The following is a 24,534-nucleotide window of genomic DNA, read 5'->3' on the forward strand; positions in this document are numbered from 1 at the left end:
ATGGCCTCCAAAAAGACAACACCCTTTTGCAACCGCTGTGTATTTGTTTTGCAATTCCACACTGTCTCACTACAAACGTGCTCTTAAGTTATGCAAAATGCAGTTTTCCTTCGTTTCCAGCACAGTTTGGCGGATGAAGGCAGATAAAGAGGGTGGGTTGCCTTCAGCGGGGGAGAGGAAGCTTACCGGAATGTGCTCTGCACCCCATCTGCTTGAATGTGGGACTGAAAACCAAACTTGGAGTTTTCAAAAACAGGCTGGAAAAGACAGTTAAAAACCTGTTGGAAAAAAGTTTACTCAGGAGCATCATCTGGTATTGCTCCAAGACTCACTCTTCCAGGCATGCGCATATTTATTTCCAAACTGCTTGGCCAGTACATTTGTAAATAGTTTATTGCAAAACTTGTAAAATTGGCTTCTGGAATTTTCTGCTGCTCGAAGAAGCAGAAAGAGCAAAACAGTATCCTGGACTGTTTGTCCTCCTCTCTGTGCTAGATAAGAGGCATCTCTGAAAGTCTAGGAACACCCTGAGCTTGCAGTCTTCCAGACAAACCTTTCAGGAGTAAGACTACGTACCCTGTGGATTCTCCCTCCCCAGACTTCAGTCTTTCTCCCCAGGTTGACTGCTGTGACAGTTCTAATATGATGATGGGGCGAAGCCAGCACACAGAATGTTCTTTTTAGCAGAGGCACTGGCTTTGCCTCCTGTAACACTTTTGAAATGTGGGGTAAAAGCACGCAGGGCAGTAATCTTGGCACAGCTCTGGCTGAAGGCAGCAGAGATTATCTAGTGAACAAGGGCCACCGACACCACCTCGTTCCCAGAAAATGGTGCAAGTGAAGGGAGCTCCAGGCAAGCATACCCCCCCCACCCCACATTCTAGGCCCCTCTGGACTCTTAGGCAAGTCACAGGAAAGGTTACGTAAAAGACGTCAGCGAGATGAGATGGCCAGCAGGGGGGTTGCGGTTTCCACCCAGCCATACACAGTGATTTCCAGAGAGTCAGGAACAAGACGGTTCAGAAGAACAAGACAGTTCAGATGAAGAAGCTGCTGTGAAGGTCCCTTCCAGGTCAATGCCCAGCCCCATCCAGCAGGGGGCGACTCTTCCAGGCATCCTTTCTGCACAAACAGTTCTTCTGCAGGGGCGAAGGCTCTGTCTTGCTGTGGCCATTGCAGCTCCTCTCTCTGATTCACATTAGGAGTCTGGAGCTAGGAGGAGCTGTGGTTGGGGACTGTGCTCGTCACTGCCTGGGTGGCCTGTTCGGGGATGCCTGCTGGGTTGCTCAGGATCGAAGTGGAAACGCTCAGCTGGCGGAGGGAGCCCAGGACGGCTGGGAAAGCAAGAGGGGGGAGAACATTTAGTGAAACCAGCCCTGTGGTACAGCTCCCTCTCAAGGGGCTGGAATCGACTAGCCAGCTTTGGAAATGCAGCCACCTCCTACGCTGCACCGTGCTCAAAGAACCTACGGTGCATTGGGACCCTAATCAAAAAACTGTTTATACATCACAAAAATCCCTGAGATTCAAGCAGTCCTGCCTGACTTGCAGCCTGATCCAGGGCACATTTCACTTCCAAGTCCCATGGAGTACAATGCAACGCCCCTGCCCCACTGCCCCAAATTCTATTGCATCATCAGAACTGTGAACACACCACAGAACAGGGCTTTTGTAGAAAAAGGCCCGCATGAACTCATTTGCATATTAGGCCACACCCCCAATGCCAAGCCAGCCGGAACTGCGTTCCTGTGTGTTCCTGCTAAAAAAAAAAAGCCCTGCCGCAGAAGATTCCATTCTTGCATCTGGCCCCCAGTAGGAGGGCTGTCAACTTCCAATGTATTATCTGTGTCTCTTTGATGAACTGTCTGGAATGTGTGAGCAGAATGCTTAGCCTGTGGCAGAATCAAAAGTTAACCTGCTTGGCCTCCTAGGAGCTGGGAAATATCTTAGTACCAAGGTCATTACTCCCTCCCTTGGATGTTAAGTTGAAAGCTTGGTAGTGAATGCGTGTGTGTGACCTACAGCCACTAAACTTGAACTGTCTTCGAGCCCTAACTTCACGTTTAGCGACCATTGCAAGGGTATATAATCTGAACCTGTACTGCTGTGCATTACTTTCGACACTGCTTGGCAACAAGTCAGTGTATCCTGCCTTACAGTAAATGCTTATCCAATAATATGGAGAGTTATCTTTATTGAATGAACAGTGGGAACTTGACAAAGGCAGCAATAAGATGCCCAGGAAGCCAAATCTGAGTAATTCTTTCTGCAACATGGATTCCTCCTTTGCATAATATAGTCTGTTTTTGCTAGATGTGTGTTTCTGCAATCAGGAGAGCTAGAAACCTACTCTGTTTTCTGTGAGGTGAGGCCATCCAGCAGCAGGATCCAGCCTTCAGAACATATGAAGCTGCCTTATACTGAATCAGACCTTTGGTCCATCAAAGTCAGTATTGTCTTCTTAGACTGGCAGCGGCTCTCCAGGGTCTAAAGCTGAGGTTTTTCACACCTGTTTGCCTGGGCCCTTTTTGGGGGATGCCAGGGATTGAACCTGGGACCTTCTGCTTCCCAAGCAGATGCTCTACCACTAAGCCACCATCCCTCCCCTTTTATAAAAGATGTAGAACCATCTTTCTACATTTTCCCAGTGATTCTGTGATACTGTGGCACTCACAAAGCCCTGACCATACCAACCGCATGCTGACCCCACTAGATAGGTACGGTGCGCTTGTGGGTTGTCCTGTTTTCCCTTCTTCTGAGGACTTGCCAGAATCTGTGCCTGCCTTTTTTTCAGAAGCACTTGTGAATGGCCAGGGTGAAGCTTGTAGTTTGGAAGTCCCTAGAAGGCAAGCTCCCATGTGCGTATTCATCCCTTCCAGACTGCAGCGTGGCTTTGTGTGAAAAAGTGCCATCAACTCACAGCTGACTTATGGTGACCCTGCAGGGCAGGGGTATCGAACTCATTTGTTACGACCGCAGGATCTGACTTAATCGTGACCTTGTCAGGCCAGGCCATGTTTGGCCGGGCCATGTGCGTACCTATTTAAGATTAGGTAGCAGAGATATAAATTTTATAAAAGACACAAACACAATTAAAGATTTTTTTTTAAAAAACCCTTAAAATAAAACATGCTTAAAATATTAGCAATCATTGGTCTTAAAGTTGTTTTCTTTGTATTTTTCTCATGGGATCCAGGGAGCTTGGCAAAGGAAGCTCTGGCTCTTTCCTTCCTTTCCCAGGGGACAAGGAGGTGAAGGAGCCTCAGCCAATAGAAGGAAGAGAGGCTTGGCTCAGTAGTTCTGCTATGTGATTGAGAGAGCCTGGCAAAGTAAGCTCTGCCTCCTTCCCTTCCTCTGCAGCTCCTGTGCAACTGAGCAAACTTGGCAAAGCAAGCTGTGATCAAGAAGGAAGCAAGAGAGAGGAAGAAGGAAGCAGATGACAGCCAGTTGCTTGGGGGCCTGATAGGAGCCCTCCAGAGGCCTGATTTGGCCCTTGGGCTGCATGTTTGACACACTTGCAGGTTTTCCAGACAAGAGACATTCAGAGATGGTTTGCCATTGCCTGCCTCCACGTCACAACCCTGGTATTCCTTGGTGGTCTCCGATCCTAATACTGGCCAACCCTGCCTAGCTTTTGAGATCTGACAAGACTGGGCTAGCCTGGGCTCTCTGTAGATCAAAACTTGCAAGCAGAGTTTTCAGAAAAGAGAAGCATTCTCAGCAGCTTTCCCACAGTCGCTTGCACCCGAAGAACCCCGCAGGTTGCAGATTCAGTGGCAGAGCACCTGCTTTGCATGGACAAGGCCCTAGGTTCAGTCCCCATCCAGTTCAAAGGTTATGCGATGATGCAAAAGACCCTGACCTGTGTCCTGGAGAGGCCCACTACCAATCACAGTAGACAATAGGCCTAGTGAATGATTTTAACACTATAACGCAACTTCATGTAATCAAAATAATGTCAGTTCTCATTTGCCATTGTGGGACATTGAGTGTGTCTCTCCTCTCCTGCAGACAGGTGAAGCAGCCAGAGTTGGGGCTTTTTCCATGGTAACACCTTGCCTTTGGAATACTCTCTGCTATTGGATTTTAACTTTGTACCACTTTACATAGAGTACCCCAGGAACTCTATGTCGTTCTGCTTACTGTACCTCATTCCTCGTCAGAAAGCTTACATTCTGAATAAAAGTTTGTTGGTCTTAAAGGTGCTGCTTAACTCCTGCATTGTTCTACTGCTTCAGACCAACACAGCTGCCCACCTGGATCTTTCTGCCTTGAAGTTGGCGCCTACCTTGCTGTATTTTGGGCACCAGACCAAAACATTTTAACAAACCTGACTTTTAACTTGGTGGCTCCATGTTTAAGCTGTTTTTTTGGTCTACTTCAAACCCAGAGGTCTGCTTTACCAACATCATTTCAGACAGTGGAAGGTTGCATTATGCCCCTGGTTTGTTTTCACATCGATAATTCTTCTTCTGTTGTTGTTCTTTGACTTTATTGTGCCAATTTCTTAAAAAAAACGTTGTGAGCCTCCTCAAATAGAACTCTGGAGAGACAGCGCATATGAAATAGAGAAGCGCTCAGAAACCGAGTGCATGCATGAACCATCTCACAGCTGGATCTGTTGTTAACATGTTTCTAGCACTATTAGACTGCTGTTCTCCACCTGGGGCTCTGCGTGAGCTTGGTCTCAGTGCCCACTTTGGATAGCAAGGAAAGGCCCAGCCGCCTGCAGCTTCGGCAGGCAGCGACAAGGAGAAGTGAAGAAGCCACTTACTTGGACGGAGAGCTGGGAGAGAGCAGTACTGGTCCAGCCAGGCCAAGGATGTCTGACTGAGGCTGTCCATGCTGCTGGTGGAAACCATCCCATTGAAGGACTCAAATAGGGGTCTCATGATGATGCTGAACTGATACAGGGTGAGCAGTTAAGGGCAATGCATTTTGGGTAGGGGGGATGACTGACTCCTAGACTGCCCCTTTGCACACCCTTCCCTCCCCACTAGGGTTGCCAGCTTTCAGGAGGTGACTGGAGATCTCCAGGCAAAGAAGTTCAGTGTCCCTGGAGAAGGTGGACTCTATGGCATTATCCATCACTGAAGTCCCTCCCCTCCCCAAACCCCACCCTCTCAGGCTCCAACGCCAAAATCACCAGGTATTTTCCACCCCAGAGCTGGCAACCATATGTCCCGTCCAATCCCCATTAGCTTTTCTAGGAAACTTTTAAACAGCTGCCTGATCCTGCAGTTAACACCTGCTCTTGGGCAGAAGACTCCTCGTCCTTCTCTCCCAAAGGATACAACCCAGAACTTCCAGTTCCGCAAGGTGCACGAACGCACATACTGATCAAACATGTCTCGCATCTGGTCAAAACGCTGGCGGGTGATGGGCACCCCCGTGGCAGGCAGCTGCTGCTGGCACAGGCTGAAAGGACATGAGAAGGAAGGTAAAGGGGTGGGGGAAGATGGGGCTCAGCACGAAGGCTGGTCACTCCACAGTCCTCTGTGGTTTGCAGGTTTCCACCGAGTGATGCTGCTCATCACTCCATCTGTACAATGTTTTACATCCCATTTTTGAGTCCAGCGCTCTTCAGAAAGCCCCCTCCTCAACCTTAGAATGCCACATCCCCTTTCCTGCCGACCTACTTGATAGTGGCATTCAGCTCTTCGATCTGATCCCGTAGGCGCTGGGCCTCTTCCTGCAGGGTGGCTCGCTCCTGTTGCAGCTTGCAGATGTATTCTGCTGTCTTCTGCAGGGTGGTGGCTTTGCTGACCTGCAGGATATGGGGCGTGGGGAAGAGAGCGAGGGGTGACTTGGCCTTGGAGGGCTCAGCCTCAGGGTGGTTAGGGCAGGGTTCCCAAGTGTGGTGCCCATGGCTGCCATGGCTCCCACCAACACGTTTGTTGGCACTTGCCAAGTGTTTTTAGAAAGTGGGTGGGGCTCTCGCCTATCAGGGCTTCTGATTTGCCACAGCAGATCTTATTGGCTACACCGATTAAAATAGTATTGTTTCAGTGGCAGTTTTATTCTCTCTCACCCATCTTTCCCAATGTATTTTAAATGACCCATCTCCTGCTCTGCTCTTGGGCTTCCTCTCTGTGTATGAGCCCACCTCCTGTGGCAGTCATTTTGTGGCTGTGCCTTTCACCCTGTTTACAAATTCCAAATGGGCCCACAGGCTCAGAAAGGTTGGGGACCCCTGGGTTAGTGGCTATTATCCAGGGGAGTGTGTATCAGCCTTTCAGAGGAGGAAGTCATAAAAGAAGCCAGAATCAGACTTTTAAAAAGCAGAGTTGCACCTTTGAAGAAGAAGAGGAGGAGACTGGATTTATACCCTGCTCTTTACTATGTGAAGGAGAGAGTGGCTTACAATCTCCTTTCCTTTCCACTCCTCACAACAGACACCCTGGGAGTGGGACTCCTGGGAGTAGGGGGAGCTGAAAGAGCTCTGACAGAAACTGTTCTTGAGAGGAACAGCTCTGTGAGAACTCTGTATCTCTGAATGCCAGCTGCTGGGGGGCAGCAAGAAGAGTAGGCCTTGTTTGTAGGCCTTTGGGGAACATCTGGTCGACTGCTTTGAGGTACTCTTTTTGTCTGACCCAGCAGAATTCTTCTGAGATTCAGGGTCCCACTTTTCATCATATTTCCTAGATCAACTTGGAGGAATTATACTTCATGCATGCGAGGGAGGGTACTGAGACCCTTTGAACGGTGCCATTTGGCTCTTTCCTTCTCAGGACTGTCTCCATCATCTTGAGTGGCAGCAGGGGAAGCTGGTAATCTGGGGGGAAGGGTAGCAGCAGCCCTAATTTCATGCAGCAGCTCTAGATAGGCAAATTCCTCAAGAGGGCTGTGGACATCAATTTGGCCCCTGGAGTGCACTATGGGTTTGAGAATTTGGCTTTATTAGGACATTGCAAAGAGGGGCTTTGTAGCCTCAAACCAACCCCCCCAACTCACCTTGAGACTGGGCTGAGAACTCAAGGTGCTGACCAAGCTGTGTAGCGTATCAAAGCCGAGCTTAATGTTGAAACGGCGCTTCTGCTCTGCAGAGATGTGGGTGATCCGGCGGCTCTCTGTCTGTGGGAGAGGAAGGGCCTTTTCAGACACTGCCTCCTCCCCTAAAGGATCCTATTCACAGAGGCTTTGCTTCTGGTTCCTTCCCCCACTTTTTGGTAGAAGTTAGATCTGACTGATGAAATCTTATACTGGAATAAACTCAGTTAGTCTTGCAGGGGCCCCTTTATTTCTGCTTTTATGTTAGGCAGTGGGTATATACGCAAGACAGGGACTTCTTAATGGTGGCCCCTGGGCAAACAACAGCACCCTAGGGACATTTTTAGTCAGAAAAACTGCACTGAAGAGGGAAGACTTAACTTCTTGATGACCTTATACCATGGTCCTAATCGGGGCCCCTATGGACATGGAACTCCTACCCTGTTGTCTTGTTTGGACCTAGGAGTAAAAGGAAATTGGTGACTGTTGGGCAGTTAATTCCTAAGATAGTTAAATTATGGGGCCAAGAACAGATGAGCAGGAACTGGGATCCAAGACCACCTGGGTACTGGGAAGATGAAGACAACAATGAGATAAAAGTGAAGCAAGGCCTCACCAGATGCGGTTGTGAGTGAGAGTGAGAAGGCACTAGGGGTAGGGGAGAAAGCTCAAGGGTTGTGTCAGCTACTAGGCTAAAGAAGAGGATTCCCCCCCCCCCCCACAAGCAATGGTGAGCCACACAAGAGGGGCATTGCTGCCTTTCTTGTTCATAATCACAATATTATCTCTGATCTAACAAACGGTGCAGTTTTTCCTTGCACTTCAACACCTGCTTGATCCAGTGATAGCAGGAATGACGTCTCCTTCAGACCAGGTACAGGTTTCATGAAGAATATTTTTATGTTCTTAAATGGAGCGCAGGAGGATTTAAATTTTGAATGAGGACTGGTGACAGGTAACATATTGGGATGGAGGAGCAGGAGAATGAGATAACACTCTAGTTCTGCAGGGGGGACAAAGAGGAGACCTTTCACCTGGGCTTCCACCCCCCCCACCCCGCTTGGTTTCCCTCACCGCCTTGGAATTGTCCGTCTTGACCCGAGATCCATCCTGACCTCTGAACCCTTTCCATCTCTTGGGGAGAGAAAGTAACTGGGCAGGTCTAAAGCAGAAGAGACTGACCTTGCCTGGTTCTGGTCTGTTCCGGGTGGATGAGTAATGAGGGGGAGAAATCTTGAAACTCAGTCCCTCAGTGGTCACTGGGGAACCCTGCCCCGACATCTTTCGATTATTGCCTGGGGCGGGGGAGGGGGGGAAAGAGAAATTTGTTATTAATTGTCTTTGAGCATACACAGGGTGCATCTGAGCACACTCAGAGTGCTTTCCCTGTCTGACTCAGCCCCCTCCCCTGCCACATTCAGCATAACTGTGGCATAAGCGGCTACCTCACTCTCCAGATACCATTTCTGAGGGGCTTACCACACACTGGTGTAGGGGAGAGCCTCTCTGTCTTGGGGACCACCAGGGGTCCTGGTGGTGGTGGCGTGATTGGAGCTGGCTGCGAGGGGTTGGAGACAGGCGAGAGTCGGGGGCTGATCTGGGTCATTCTGGGCAGGAAGGCGGCAGGTCCTTCGCAGACACTGCTTTGCTGCAGGAGCAAAAAAAGGGGAAAGGATTAGCATTCATGGCTTCACTGTATTTCATGACATGGGTGTCTGCGGAACTGATAGCCAGGAGTTGTTTTGTAGGAAAAAAAGGTGCAGGAGCTCAGTAGCATATCTCATTTGTATATGCCCCAGGATCTGTATGCAGCAGGGAGAGCACTCCCCCCTGCATGCAGACCCCAGCTGGAGGTTCAGAAGCTGCACGCCTGTGAGCTCCTGCTGAATTCAAGCCCTGCTGATAGCCACAAGATGTAGCAATGACCATGAACGTAGGTGACTTTTAAATTGGAAAAGGATCACAGAAGCATCTATCCATCTTAGTTGTGACATCTAATAAGAAGGGAGCTTCAGCGTTTACAGCCTCTGAATGCTGACAACCAACAGGGAAGGGTTGTCCTGCTTTGAAGATTTCCCAGAAGTATCTGGCTGCCCACTCTTGGAATCCAGATTAAAGGGAACTTGCACCAATTCCCCACTAGGCTTGTTCCAGCGTCGAAGCTCTTTTCCCCCTGACGCTTCCATCCGATTTTGCACAAGCTGCCCCGCGGCTGCAACTTGGCCCGCTTCTTTCCCACGGCAAGCAGAAACCAGTTTTCAGAGGATCTTGCTTGCCGCAGGGAAGAGGCAGGCCAAGTTGCTGCAGCGCGGCAGCTTGTGCAAAATCGAACGGAAGTGTTGGGGGGTGGGGGGAAGAGCTCTGATGCTGGAACAAGCCTAGTGGGGAATCGGTCTTGGTCTTTCCAACTGTGGTGATTCTTATAAAGGGTATTACACATAGATTTTGGATTTTGCCATGCACAAGCACTGCTGTTTCAACTCTGAATTCCCTTCCAAGAAAAGCTATATTTCTGCTATCCAAATCGATGATACAAGTGAAATATTCTTGTACGCATCTGCTTGACCTGACCTGAATGGCCCAAGTTAGCTTTTCATCGGATCTTGGAAGCTAAGCAGGTTCAGCCTTTGTTAGTTTTATTATTTGTTTTATTATTATCTTATTGTTGAGCTTTAACTGTTATTTATTTTTGCTTGTAATCCGCCTTGAGCCCTCCTATGGGAAAGGGCGGAATATAAATCTACTAAAATAAATAAATAAATAAAAGCTCACAGAAAAGTACTTACAGAAAAGACCACCAAGGAAGTCCAGGATAGCTATGCAGAGGCAGGCAATAGCTAAATACCTCTGTCTCTTGCCTTGAAAACCCCATGGTGATCCATGGAATTTGGCTGCAATGCAACGACATTTTCTACCACCATGCATCTGCTTAGTTGCGTGCCAATGGTCCTTTGTGTGTTTACTGCAACTTTTCCCTTCCCACTGCTTCCAACTCGGGTGCATCCTTTTCCTATCTGCACTTCTCAAGAGCACAGGTACCTCCAACCACAACTGACCACATCCCTTCCAGCTCCTGGCCTTAAATCCTGCTTGGAACCCAGAAGAGAAAAAAGGCCCCATACTTCCCGTCAGATCTCCCAGAACCTAACATCACCCCCAGCTGACTCTTACCATGGATTCTGGCACTGTGGGGATGAAGGCAGGATTGGGAGCAGGCAGAGTTTCCATGCTCGGCTCTGGTTTAGCTGCAAGAAGGAAAAGGAAGAAAATCAAAACATGCCAATGTTCACCCCAAATGAAGACAGGAAGAAAGTTGGTTCATTTGACATGTGATGTTGGAACTTGGAAGAGAGTTTTATGGATACTGTGAACTGACAAAAAAAAAAAGGAAAGAAAAGACAAATAAGTGGGTTCTAAGTCAAATTAAGAAAATCTAAGTCAAAAAAGAAAAGACAAATAAGTGGGTTCTAAGTCAAATCAAGCCTGAACTCTCCCTAGAAGCTAAAATAACTAAACGGAGGCTATCCTACTGTTTTGGTCACATTCTAAGGAGACCAGACTCAGTGGAAAAGATAACATTGCTAGGAAAAGGTGAAGGTAGCAGGGAAAGAGGAAGACCCAACATGAGATTCAGTCAATATTGGACACCACAGCCCTCAGTCTGTAAGACCTGAACAAGCCTTGTGGCAGGGGATGACCTTTTGTGAGTCATTGCTCACTCCAGGTATCTGAAGAAGTGAGCAGTGACTCAGGAAAGCTCCTCCCCTGCCACAAATCCAGGTATCTGAAGAAGTGAGCAGTGACTCAGGAAAGCTCCTCCCCTGCCACAAATCCAGGTATCTGAAGAAGTGAGCAGTGACTCAGGAAAGCTCCTCCCCTGCCACAAATCTGGTTAGTTTTAAAGTTGCTACTGGACTCTTGCTCTTTCCCACTGCTACTGACAAACTAACGTGGCTACTCATCTTCGATCTGAGCAAAGTTGTTAATAATTGGACTTTTTAGAGGCTATTAATTCACAGGGTTGCCATAAGTAAGAAGCAACTTGATGGCACTTAACACACAAATATGAAGCTACGTCCTGCTTTTGGTAACCCCTGCTGAGTTATGAGACAAGGCAGTGATGCTCCATATTCTTGGTGCTTGGAGGGGGGCAACAGTGGGAGGGCTTCTAGTGTCCTGGCCCCACTGGTGGACCTCCTGGTGGCACCTGGTTTTGTGCGGGGGGGGATGGGGTTTGGCCACTATGTGACACAGAGTGTTGGACTGGATGGGCCATTGGCTTGATCCAACATGGCTTCTCTTATGTTCTTATGACTTTGAACACCCATCCTGAAGTCTGACCTTGACCACCTGGGGCTGGCTACTCAAGGCATCTCCCCGCATCCCCACTCCGGCACCCATGAAGAACCCCCCGCCCCTTTCCTTGGCACCCCTTTGGCCCCACGTACCTGCAGTCAGCAGCTGTGTCAAGCAAGGGTTTGGTGCAGCTGGAGGTGTGGGGAGCCCTGCGGGTCTCTTGCTCTTGGAGCTGATGGCCTTCGCCTTGGGCCTGTTGCTCCCAGACTGTGAGTGTCCTCTGGCAGTGCCAAACATGGGGCTATTAGCTGTGCCAGCCTGCACATGCAGGGCACCAAAAGGAACGTGGTACCCAGAAGACAGCTCCATGCTGTAGCCTGGCATTGACATGTTTTGGGGAAAACATGGTGTGGAATGCAACGTGGAGGGTGGATAGTGGAATTTGGAGGAAGGTGCCGAGGGAGCTGAGCACGCCAGGTCCTGGCACAGTATCGGGGTATTTGGCAGGGTTGGGCAGAAAGACCCATAGGGTTCTGGGCTCAGCCACTTCCCGGGAAAGGCATAGGGCAGGACAGGCTTCTGTTTCAGGTCAGGGCCAAGGCCATTGGTGGGGGCTGAAGGTGGGGGATTTGGGGGGAGTTCAGGGCTGAGGAAGGGGCTGGGTAAATCCAGCTGGGCTGAGCAGGCACCTGAAGGCTGAAAAAGAAAGAGGGGGAGACGTTAGGTGTCAGTACAAAAAACCCACTTCCTATTGGGCTAAATGCCCAAAGAGGCAACACAAAAGGTAAATAATAGACTGGAAGAATCAGTTAAGACAGAGATGGCTCAAGATATACCTCTAAGCACTTGAAATTATGATAAACGTATTAACAAACCACTGACTGTTGACTACTCAGATCTGAAATGGGCCTCCAAAGCAGGCTACTGGATGGTGAGGTGAGACCGGGAGTAGGTTACCAACTCCCAAGGGGCTTAGGCTGGAATAACTCCACATAGGACTGTAGTGTCAGGATACTGGATTCTGTGATATACCTCAGTTTGCAAGGGACCTCTCCCTGAATTGCAGCTGATCTCCAGATAACAGAGATGTTTCCCTGGAAAAAATGGCTGCTTTCGGAGGCAGACTTAATAGCATTATACCCTACTGAGGCCTCTCTCCTTCTCAAATACCGTCTTCTCCATGGTCCACCCCCAAATTTCCAGGAATTTCCCAACCTGGAGTTGGCAAGCTCTATGAGAGTGGTGGCCCACAACTGGCACACCCCCTTTCTTAAGCTTTTCCATAATAGCTGTTCGGACACCAGGAAGGACACATGGGAAAAACAAATATCAGAAAGACTTTACACACCTGGAGGCGGGTGCTGGGCAGGATGGAGGAGTTGGCAGTGCCCTGGGGGAGCAGGGTTTCAGCTGGACTGGGCAGTAAGTCGCTGCTACCACTGTACAGGGACTCCGGCACAGGCACAAAGCAGGACGGCTCCTGGTAGCTCAGGGACGGGTGTGCTGACAGCGGCCGTGGACTGGAGAAGAAATCTAGGCAACCAAAGAGATGGAGCGTCTGTGGTCAGAGCAGAGCATTCCCAGTTTTGCAATGTGGATCCATGATGCAACGTTAATCTACATATATGAAATTGCATGTTTTATTTTGCTTCTGTGCATAGGAGCAGAGCCAGAAACAAAGTGGGGGGGGGGTAGGGGGGGAAACATTCACCTTTGGACCATTGCAGCAGTTCCTGCTCCGCCTCATTGCCCAACTGTTTCCAAACTCATGGCTGTGATACTTAGAACCTTGCTTTTAAAAGGGGGAAAAATAAGGTTCTGACAGGGCAGAGTGCACTGAAACCAAGGGGCTTAGACTGGAATAACTCCACATAGGGCTATAGTGTCAGGATCAATGTTCCCTCTAAGCTGCAGAGTCTTGCGAGCAAAAATTCTACTTTGTGAGCTACTGGCATTAAAATTGTGAGCTATTGCATAAATTATTGTGCTCTGGGGGTCATCTTTCCTGAGCCAAGACAAAAATCTGTGAGCTGGAGGCTCTAAATCTGTGAGCTAGCTCATGCTAATTCAGCTTAGAGGGAACACTGGTCAGGATACTGAATTCTGTGACATACCTAAGCTTGTGCGGGACCTGCGAAGCCCTGCTTGAGTAATGCTGACCAAAGCCACCCATGTTATCCGCTTCCTTCCCAAAGATCAGTCTCTCCATTTCAGACTTGGCAATATCACAAGCGGAGAGTGTCGCAGAATTAGGGCTGGGTTGAGCCTCAGTCCTCTGCTAAACCTGTTACTTTAATTTCTATAGTAAATTAGCTTCTGTAGATGAATCCTTGGTTCTGTCTCCCAGGAAGCTGCAGAACTCTGCTCGTGCTATAGTCTTCTGGTACTGATAACTGTACTTTTTGCCTTACGGGATATTTATACATTTCAGGAGTTAGTGGTGCCACTGTCAGAGTTTAATTAGACAGAGTATCAGAACCTAGCTTCCTTGACTCTCTGAGTCACTCTGGCTTTCCCTGATTTCCCTTGACCTTTCTGACTCCAGAGTTAGAGAGAAAAGGCTGAGTTTTGTCATATACATCAGGTATATGTCAGATGCTTAGCAACAGACGTGACTGACAGTTACATTAGCTCCGGTGGGTGGAAAAAAGTACTTAATTGCTGGATTTAGTTTTGTTCGTCGTGGTTCTGGCCATGCCAACCATTCTCTTTTTGGGGTCTTGACAAGAGCATCCAAGGATCTCCTTTATAGAACTACTGTGCACAGCATTTAAGTACTGAATTTTTAATTAATGCCGCATGCTGCATACTAGATTTTTATATGTTTTAAAGGTTTTACATTTGGGCTTGATGTTAAATTAAATAAGAGTTGTTTTGACACAACTGTCTCTTTTCCTGGATGCAATTGGGAAGCAGGTGTCTCTCCCTTCCCAATGGACACAGTGGGAATGGAAGTCCATGAACAGGTTCCTGGACTCCTCGTTTCCCCAACAGTATGGTGGCCCCAGCGAGAGACAAACTGGTATTTGTTTTTCTCTAGGAAATAGGAAGAAAAGGTGAGTGTGCTTTTCTTGATGGTCCTGCCACATTATTTAATAGCTTGAAGCAGGGCTTTTTTTGTAGAAAAACCCAGCAGGAACTCATTTGTATATTAGGCCACACCCCATGACATCACCATTGTTTCACATAGGGCTTTTTTGGTAGAAAAAGCCCAACAGGGATTCATTTGCATATTAGGCCACACCCCTGACACCAAACCAGCCAGAACTGCGTTTCTGTGCGTTCCTGCTAAAAAAAACGCACTGGTTTGAAGAGAGACCAAGTGCAGAGAGAGATATATACACTCTGGGTTTCTAGATTTCTGTATTCTACTTGGTATCTGGAGGAAAGGTCCCCTGTACAAGCACCAGTCGTTTCCGTTGCTTTCACATTTTCACAGCAGACTTTTTACAGGGTGGTTTGCCATTGCCTTCCCCAGTCATCTACGCTTTCCCCCCAGCAAGCTGTGTACTCATTTTACCGACCTTGGAAGGATGGAAGGCTGAGTCAACCTTGAGCCAGCTACCTGAAAACCCAGCTTCCGCTGGGGATTGAACTCAGAGCAGAGCTTAGGTCTGCAGTACTGCAGCTTTAACATGGGGCTATCTACTTGGTATCTACTTGGAACATAATAAACTTAACTTAGAATGAAGCTTCGGTTCATGACTCTCTCTCTCTCTCTCTCTGTTTGGCAAGAAAGTGTCCAGCCAGCCCTACCCACCAAATTGCAACTTGGGAAAGGGGACTTGGGACTCCAGGTTTCCCAGCCCCTTAATGTTTTTCCCAACAGGGAGGCCAGCCGACTAGACCCTCTCATTTCACCTTAATGCCCAGGACTCCAACACAATGCCATCCCTGTCTCTTTCTACACACTCTCCCACACACAAAGCTGCCTTACAGTGAGCCAGACCACTGGCCCATCAGAATGGCAGCAGCTCTCCAGGATCTCAGGCAAAGGACTTTTACATCACCTCTTATGGAATCTTTTTAACTGGAGATGCTGGGGATTGAACCTGAGAACTTCTGCATGCCAAGCAGATACTCTACCACTGAGCCACAGCTCCTCCTTACCTACACTTAAGGGAGGGCTATGGCTCAGTGGTTGAGCATTGACTCAGTTGGCATGCAGAAGATCCCAGCTTCAATCCCAGGCACCTCCACTTAAGGATCAAGTTGTCAGTAATGTGAACTGAAGCATCAGAGAAGCTGCTGCCAGTCTGAGTGGACATTACTGACTTCATTGGACCAAGGATCTGATTCAGTGTACGACAGCTTCATGTATACAATCAAGCTCTTCTCTTTGTATGTGAATTCCACCACTCTTTACAATCTCAAAGCATTTGTTTAGCCATTTCAGTCCGGCTTTCGCCCGGGACATGGGACAGAGACGGTGTTGGTTGCCCTAGTGGATGACCTTCAACGGCATCTGGATCGGGGTGGCTCGGCGGTGCTGATGCTGTTAGACCTGTCGGCTGCGTTTGACACGGTCGACCATCGGCTACTGACATGCCGCCTCGCCGACGCGGGGATTCAGGGGTTGGCCTTACAGTGGCTTTCCTCTTTCCTGGAAGGTCGGGGACAAAGGGTCGCAATTGGGGGGGAGCTATCCCGGAGGTGCATACTCGATTGTGGTGTGCCCCAAGGGGCGGTTCTCTCCCCGATGTTATTTAACATCTACATGCGGCCTCTTGCCCAGATTGCCCGAAGGTACGGGCCAGCTCTATCTACTGATGGACGGCCAGCCGGTCTGCGCCCCGGAAAATCTTGATCGGGCACTACAGGCCGTGGCTGAGTGGCTCAGACTGAGTGGGCTGAGGCTAAATCCTGCAAAGACAGAGGTCCTTTGCTTGGGTCGCCGCGGGCCGGGAGGGGGAATCCCCCTACCAGTTTTTGACGGTGCGCCGCTGACAGCGGCGGACAGGGTCAGGAGCTTGGGGGTGCTATTGGAGCCTTCCCTAAAGATGGAGGCTCAGATAGCAGCCGCTGCCAAGTCCGCGTTTTTTCATCTTAGGCGGGCAAGGCAGTTGGCCCCCTTCCTGGAGCGCGACGACCTAGCAACAGTGATCCATGCTACGGTCATCTCGAGGTTGGACTACTGCAATGCCCTCTACATGGGGCTGCCCCTGTCCCGAACTCGGAAATTGCAGCTGGTGCAGAATGCCGCGGCCCGGCTGTTATTGGGTCTCCCAAAGTGGGGACACATTCGGCCGGGTCTTCGGACCCTACACTGGCTTCCAGTGATATACCGAGTTCGGTACAAGATGCTGGTTATTACCTTTAAAGCCCTATATGGCCTGGGACCTGCCTACCTGAAGAACCGTCTCTCCCCACATGTTCCCCAGAGAGTACTGAGGTCAGGAACACAAAATCTCCTCACTATCCCTGGGCCAAAAGAAGCCCGCTTGAAATCCACCAGAGAAAGGGCTTTCTCCGTTATGGCCCCTACATGGTGGAATCAGCTGCCGGAGGAGGTGAGGGCCCTGCGGGACCTTGTCCAGTTCCGCAGGGCCTGTAAGACGACCCTCTTCCGGCTAGCCTACACCTAGCTAAGATGAGAACTCAATGTAGCTTGCCAGACTTCTGTTTTATATGTATTTGGCACATTTTCTGGTTTTTAAGGTTTTAACTGTTTTAAATGTTTAATGGTTTATATATTTAAATATTGTTTAATTTTTATGTTGATCAATTGCTGGAAGCCGCCCTGAGCCACTTGTGGGAAGGGCGGGATATAAGTCATAGATAAATAAATAAAAAAAAATAAGATATAGGAAAGCAATTATGCTAGCAAGATTAAATGTGCAATCTCTGAAGGCCATATATTAGGTACATCGTTTCCAGGTACATATTGCGGTTGTGGCTTAGGGATTGTAGAAACTGTGAAGCATGTTTTCTTTGAATGCCCATGTATAATGAGGCTGGCGAGAAACGGATCAAGCCACTTGTGCCTCAAAATGAGCCTCTCTCAGACATTTTCGTTACTAAAATTTAAATGGAATCCAGGCCAGCAAATACACTTTTTTTTAAAAAGCAATTCCTTGTTCTGGCAGCTCATGAAAAGACACCTTTTCTAACACAGTATAGCCTGTCCTCTCTGGCTTGAATTATTCCTTGCTTCCTTTTATTCTTAGCTGAGATAGATCGATACTACCCAAGACCTGTAGCTCAGAGGAGCAGAGGGAGGGGGGGGAGGAATCATGTACCATCGTGCAGTTCTAAACCTTCCTTTTAAAAAACCCAGAATTGCTTGGATTGCCCATGGTTGTCACTGCAAAATGCACAGCTCGACCTTTCTCAAAAGCTGTGGACATGTCGTCAGAGAATACTGCCTCATTTTAGCCTCCCAGCTACTTGTGAGTCACATTAAATCAAAGCTGAGAGGCAGCGACATCTGCAAGGTGACTGAGAGCTTTGCTCGAAAGCTGGGCAAGGGTTTCAGCTTCAGGTCCCCTGCATCCAGTGCTCATCCTTTTTACTACCAGATCTTCTATTGCTCCTCTCAGGCAGTTTTAAACCCTGAAAAGAATCCTGGCTGGGCCTTCTGTTTTGTGAGCACTGGATGCAGCCAGAAATCAGGTTTTTCATTTTCAGTGAAACGTCGACTGAGGGGGGTGACATGATAGAAGTTTTCAAGATTATGCACAGGATAGAGAAGGTGGAGAAAGAAGTACTTTTCTCCCTTTCTCACAATACAAGAACTCGTGGGCACTCAATGAAATTGCTGAGCAGTAGGGTTAGAATGGATAAAAGGAAGTACTTCTTCACCCAAAGGGTGATTAACACATGGAATTCACTGCCACAGGAGGTGGCGGTGGCTACAAGCATAGACAGCTTCAAGAGGGGATTGGATAAACATATGGAGCAGAGGTCCATCAGTGGCTATTAGCCACAGTATATTGTTGGAACTCTCTGTCTGGGGCAGTGATGCTCTGTATTCTTGGTGCTTGTGGGGGGCACAGTGAGAGGACTTCTAGTGTCCTGGCCCCACTGGTGGACCTCCTGATGGCACCTGGTTGTTGTTGGGGTTTAGTTTTGGGGTTTTTTGGCCACTGTGTGACACAGAGTGTTGGACTGGATGGGCCATTGGCCTGATCCAACATGGCTTCTCTTATGTTTTTACTTTAGACATGATATGACAATCTGGCAGAAAATGAGGAAGTAGGCCTGGATCAAGGGTGGTTTTTTTGGTTTTTTTTTTTTTTGCTGCCCTACAAGAAAATTAAATGTTGCCTCCTTTCCCCCTGCAATTGCACAACCACTTTACTCTGCGATTGGGCGTAGGTACACAAAAAGACTTGCTGTCAACATTGTGGGGCCCTGACCACAGCAGGGTGGGGTGCTCTGGATGCGGGGGGGAGCATTTCCACATTCTGGATCAGCCCACCCAAAATTTACAACATACTCTTCCTGCATTTCAATGTAGCTTCTTCAAGCTGGTCACAGACTAATCAGGGCTTGGAAGAGAGTTTAATGGTCTGAGGAGAGGTACTGGGGCTCACACTGGAAGATCTGGAAGCTCTGTCCATTGGAGAGCTGCTAGGGTTCAAATTTTCAGGAATTGAAAAGTGCAAGAATGTTCCTGAGCATGTGCAGTATAGCTCAGCTTAGCTATTATAGTGATGGGCACAAACTGGGAAAATAGTTCATGGCATGCCTGGTTCGCGAACTATGAACTATCACAAATTTGTGCTTGTGTATTTTTGTTTTGTATGTGTGTGTGTCTGCGCTTCGAAGTCATGACGACTTCTGGTGACTGACCCCAACTGGGCCCTGGAGGATATTCAGAGAGGTGGCTGAATAAAGCCTGCCCTGCCCCCCCTGACTGCTGGTATTCCAAGGAGGTCTCCCATCCAGGAACCTGTGAGAGTCAACCCTGCTTAGCTTTTGAGATCTGATGAGATCAGGCTTGCCTGGGCTATCCAGGTCAGGGCAAACCATCACAAACTTTTAAAGGCTAAACAAACTGGTTCAGTTTATGATGCGGTAGAATCTCCCCCACCCCTCACATGCTAGAGACATTAAACTCACAGGGGATCTCCAGCTGACTCTCCTCTATCTGCTCTCCAAGTTTGGTGAGGATTAGATTTACAAGATCTGAGTTACAGCCCCCCTAAGAAGAGGGGGGGGAAGCAAAAAAAAGGGGGGCAATAAATGCTTAGCAGAACAGAATCAAAATCCCAGATAATCTCTGTGGCTGAAATTGAAGTGAGGTGGGGGCATTTTTGCAAGCCCAGCAGAACCAGTACACTTTGCCCAGCAGAACCAGTGCCATTTTCAGTGCAAACCTAGTAGGACTAAGGTCAAGCCACAGAATCTCTGCAGTAGAAACTTAAGGTGTGGGGGGCATATTTGCAAGCCCAGTGGAACCAGTGCAATCAAACAGTGCCCAGCAGAATCCAGTGCTAATATGGCAATGCCAGGTCAACTGGACTGATGTCAAGCACAGAATCACTCTCCAAGCAAGGGACGGGGTGCAAAGCCCAGAAGAATCACTGTGATGTACGAATGCCCAGCAGAACCCAGTGCCATTGTGGTAATGTCAGCTCTGTAGGACTGATGTGAAGTACAGAATCACATTTCATTTGAGGAACTGGCACGAACCTCTACAAACTGCTTGAAAGTTTGTGAAAAGTTCATGCCGGTTGACCTGCCAAGAACTGACGTTTGTGAACCACAAACTGGCCAAAATCTGTAAAGAACTTTCGTTCGTGAGCCAGTTTGTGCCCATCCCTAGCTAACCAGCTTCTTGTTTGGCCTTCAGACCTTCTTCACATTTTATGAATATGCCTAAGACCTTTTAAGTGCATCTTCAAACACAGATCAAGTTTGTTTATTTATACCCTGCTTTTTCTCCCTAATGAGGACCCAAAGTGGGTTACCACATAATTCTCCTTTACTGCACCCTATCACAACAACCCTGTGAGATCGGTTAGATTAAGAGAATATGCCAGGCCCCAAGGTCACCCAGTGAGCTTCCAAGACAGAATAGGAATTTGAATCCAGCTCTCCCACGTCCTAGTCTGGCACTCTAACCACCATACCACGCTGGTTCTCCAAGACTAGGCATAAGAAAAATTGAGTCACAAGAAAGCCAGGATTGATTGTGGCTTTCAGCTTTTTGGCAAACCTGGCAATTGGCAATTCAGTGTGCAACAGATGCACCAGTGAGTCCATTGTTCACCCAACACACACAAAGCAGAGATGACACAGTACCTCTGAACATGTGCCAAGTGCCTTCTCTCATTGTCTCAACTACTTTTTCATGCACCTGTAGTTAGAGAGTGTGATTCTTAAGCCACTCCCACTCATTTCCCTTCTAGAAACTAACGTAGCTGAATTAGGGTTGCCAGCCTCCAGGTGGGATCTGGAGATCTCCCAAAATCACAACTGATCTCTAGGCTTCAAAGATCAGCTTCCTTGGGGGAAACTACTGCTTTGAAGGGCAGACTCTAGGTCAGGGGTGGCCAAACTGTGGCTCAGGAGCCACAAGTGGCTCTTTCAAACATATTGTGTGGCTCTCAAAGCCCCCACCACCCCATCAGCCAGTTTGGAGAAGGCATTTGTCTCTTTAAATCACTTCTTCAAACTAAGCCAGTTGGCCGCTTGGAGAATGCATCTGAACGTAAAGTTGCTTTCTTACCACCTCTCCCTCCCGCATCTATTTGCCTGCCTGCATCCCTTCCTTCCTGGTGGCTCTCAAACATCTGACATTTATTCAATGTGGCTCTTACATTAACATGTTCGGCCATCCCTGCGCTAGGTGATTATAACCCGCTGAGGTCCTTCCCCTCCCCAAACCCCACCCTTCCTAGATCCGCCCACATATCTCCGGGAATTTCCTAACCCTGGGCGACCCTATTGAGGCTGCTAGGCCTAGGAATCAGCCAGATATCCTCCTCTCCTAGCAGCAACCTCCCCTCTCCCCAGCATGTGCTTTCTTTCTTTTTGCTGCCCCCCCCCTCACCTTGCGTGCAGCCTGTGGCTAACCACATCCCATGGCCTTCCCGAAGATGAGCCCCGTGACCCAGCCGTGGCGCTCTCTCCCTTCCTGTCCCTCCAGCACAACCCACTTGCTTCCGCAGGATCAGACAGCACAAACCGCTGCCTTGGCATTTTTAGGGCTCGGAAGGGCACATTCATTATTAGCCTGCTTGCTTCCTCAGTCTCGAGTGGAAATTTCATAAACCGCAACCTCTCTGAAGCTCCCCCCCCCCCACCGCCACCCATCCAAAGCTTGTGCCATCTCTTTACTCATTTTTGTTGACATTCAGACAGATCCCTTTTAATCCCCTTAAAGCTCACCGCTGGCAAGTAAACAATCGAAGCGACATGCGTTTGTATGAATAAAAGAACGGTTTTCCAGGAAGAGAGAGAGAGCACATTTTCCATTCCTTTTTGATAATGCTGCTGTCTGAGAAGAGGCATTCCCTGCTGTGAGAATGGGAATGCCTCTTCTCCAATGATACGCACGGCCTGCATCTCTAGAGGAGGATGAACGAAGGCCCCTCCTCCCCCAAATGTCTACATTTGTAATGCCTTCTGTGAAAACAGTTCATTTGCCCACCCCACAGCCTGTTTCACTGGGTCTAAAACGTATTTTGCAATTCAACATACAGATCCATCAACTACCTCCTTACTTTGCAGACTTTCTTCCAAGGAGCTGAAGGCAACCCAAGGGATATTCCCTGACCCCTTCAGTTTGTCTTCATAACAACCCTACAAGATAGATTAGATTGGGGTGGTCAAACTGTAACTCGGGAGCTGCATGTGGCTCTTTCACGCATATTGTGTGGCTCTTGAAGCCCCCGCCACCCCTTCTGCTAGCTTGGAGAAGGCATTTGTCTCTTTAAATCACTTTGCCAAGCCAACCAGTGGCTTGGAGAATGCATTTAAAGTTGCTTTCTTTTCACCTCTGCCTCCCTTCCCATCTATTTGCTTTCCTTCCTTCCTTCAAAAATGTGAAGTTCATGTCTTGCGACTCTCAAACATCTGATATTTATTCTATGTGGCTCTTATATTAAGCAAGTTTGGCTACCTCTAGATTAGATGAAGGCTGAAACCTCTTTTTAACTTAAAACCATTTTGTGATATGGATGCAGAGTCCACTTTAGGAGGCACGGTTCCATCCAAAAATGCCTCGTTCCCCAGTTGTTTGTTCTACAGTAACCACAATATTGCCCTGAACGGGATGGCCCAGGCTAGCCCTAACTTGTCTTATCTCAGAAGCTTAAGCAGGGTTGGGCCCTGATTACTGCTTGGATGGGAGGCCATCCAGGATGTCCAGGGCCTCAATGCAGAGACAGGCAATGGCCAACCACCTCTGAAGTTTTTGCCTTGAAAACCCCATGGGGTCATCCTAAGTCTGCAACTTGATGGCACTTTGCACACAACAACAATCTCATATTTATTTCTCTCTTGATCCTTCAGAACAGCTTCTGTCTGGCCTTCCACCTGTAACATGTTCCTTCAGAGCAGGCTTGCCCATCGCCTGTGGCGAATAAAGATTGCCTCCAAGCGACCAGCTACAGAAGCAGTAACAGAAGACAGTTGTTTGGAGGCCTACAAATGAAGGATTGGTTCATGCAGGTAGGTGCAACTCCTGAACATTTCTGATCAGCTAGTAGCTTCGACAAAGTTATTGAAAAGGATCTACTGGGCCTTCCATAGATTATAATGACAGAGAATGGCTCCAAGGAAAATTAAGGCACGGATATGACAGTTCACTGAAAAGCTAGCAAGCATGTTTCAGGGTAGCCATGGAGCACTGCCTGTAACTCTAATTACAAATCATGCACACACACTTGAATGCACCTGATGAAGTGCATTCTGACTCACTAAAGCTTATGCTGGAATAAGTTTTGTTAGCCTGTAAAATATTGCTGGATTCCTTTGTAATTTTGCTGCAACACATGGGATATAGATACCCCTCTGGAATTATTAGACTAACTTGTTCATCACAGGGGCCACTTGGAAAAGACCCTTCCTGTCCACGCTTACATAATACTGCCTCCTTCTCTGCAGCCTTTATTTGCGCTCACTCACACACCCCATTATGCAATATGCCAAATACACATCCTAATTTCCTACCCCACCTCCAGGCCCACAGAAATACCCTGAATCCCTCATCATTCCCCCCCCCCCTGACAACTTCACAACACACTACGCCCTTCTCCACACAAAGCCGGACCACTTCCCCCTTTCGGCTTCCCACCAAACACACGGCACCCTCCCCCGCAACATTGCCCCATCCTTGCCCCCTCCCCCTCACACCACTTACTCAAATCTGCTGCCACAGCTCCTTTACACACGCACACAACACACAACCTGCTCCCTTCTCTGTGCCACAGAACTGCCCCCTCCTGGGGCTGCTAGCCTCCAGGCTGGGCCGGGAGATATTCCAGTATTACAACTGAACTCCGGACTAGAAATTAGTTTCCCTGGAGAAAATGGTAGCAGGTTGGGGGCAGAGACTCTGTGGTTTCCCATCCCTGCTGAGCCCCCTCCCTTCCTCCACCCTCAAATCTTGAGGAATTGCCCTATCTAATATTGCCAGCCCTACCCCATACACACCAAAATCTTAGATAACGTGTCCCCTCACGTCTTTCAGCAAACTCTCTCCATAGAAATACACAGCATCAGTGGCATCCCGTTATTCCATCAAAACTTTAGGGTGCAAAATGCTCTCTCTTTTTTACTACTGAACCCCACAATTGCCCTACAAGGTGGGTTATCTGATTACCTGGTAATTCTTTGCTAGGGCTGCCATGCTCCCAGCGGTCAACAAAAAACAGGGGAGAAGCCTAGAGCATGCAAGGAAATATCAAATGGTATCATAACCCCAAATTACTATATATATTACCAAAAATTTTTTTAGTGACACTCTGGAGCTCATGTCATTTGTAAATCTTTGCCTACTTGTATTCATACGGAATTGTGATATTGCTATTCCATGAGGAAGGTTTCCATGAAACAAGCCATGTAAATAGTCGACTGCTTGTAGTTGGGATTAGCTCTTCTGGATCCTTTAGGACCATTGGACATTATTTCAGCCTTTTGAATCAACACAGTGGACTTGAAAAGTCTTTGTGACCCCTGGAGGGCCAATGTCTTGTTGAATATCTTTCATTGCATACTTGTGTACACTCACTGAGCGTCTTAATACTTCTATTGTCTATATTTAGTATTGTTTGGATATTACCATTAAAAAAATTT

The 24,534-nt window shown here is 48.3% G+C and overlaps 1 protein-coding gene across 2 annotated transcripts in view; it reads right to left on the bottom strand.

The window, feature by feature from the left end:
* Nucleotides 1–375: 375 nt before the first annotated feature.
* The window catches only part of MLXIPL (MLX interacting protein like), a 58,643-nt gene continuing 34,484 nt past the window's right edge, over nucleotides 376–24,534 (bottom strand). For both annotated transcript variants that reach the window (XM_060259273.1, XM_060259274.1), the window contains 10 exons: nucleotides 12,635–12,819; nucleotides 11,439–11,982; nucleotides 10,162–10,235; nucleotides 8,470–8,638; nucleotides 8,173–8,285; nucleotides 6,955–7,074; nucleotides 5,640–5,767; nucleotides 5,295–5,418; nucleotides 4,775–4,904; nucleotides 376–1,334 (listed from right to left, as the gene is read on the bottom strand). In XM_060259273.1, the coding sequence (XP_060115256.1) occupies nucleotides 1,213–1,334; nucleotides 4,775–4,904; nucleotides 5,295–5,418; nucleotides 5,640–5,767; nucleotides 6,955–7,074; nucleotides 8,173–8,285; nucleotides 8,470–8,638; nucleotides 10,162–10,235; nucleotides 11,439–11,982; nucleotides 12,635–12,819 (1,709 nt within the window). In that variant the 3' untranslated portion in view covers nucleotides 376–1,212. The remainder of the gene's footprint in view (nucleotides 1,335–4,774; nucleotides 4,905–5,294; nucleotides 5,419–5,639; nucleotides 5,768–6,954; nucleotides 7,075–8,172; nucleotides 8,286–8,469; nucleotides 8,639–10,161; nucleotides 10,236–11,438; nucleotides 11,983–12,634; nucleotides 12,820–24,534) is intronic.

Source organism: Heteronotia binoei, chromosome 18, assembly GCF_032191835.1.
Source record: "Heteronotia binoei isolate CCM8104 ecotype False Entrance Well chromosome 18, APGP_CSIRO_Hbin_v1, whole genome shotgun sequence".
NCBI classification, from domain to species: Eukaryota; Metazoa; Chordata; class Lepidosauria; order Squamata; family Gekkonidae; genus Heteronotia; species Heteronotia binoei.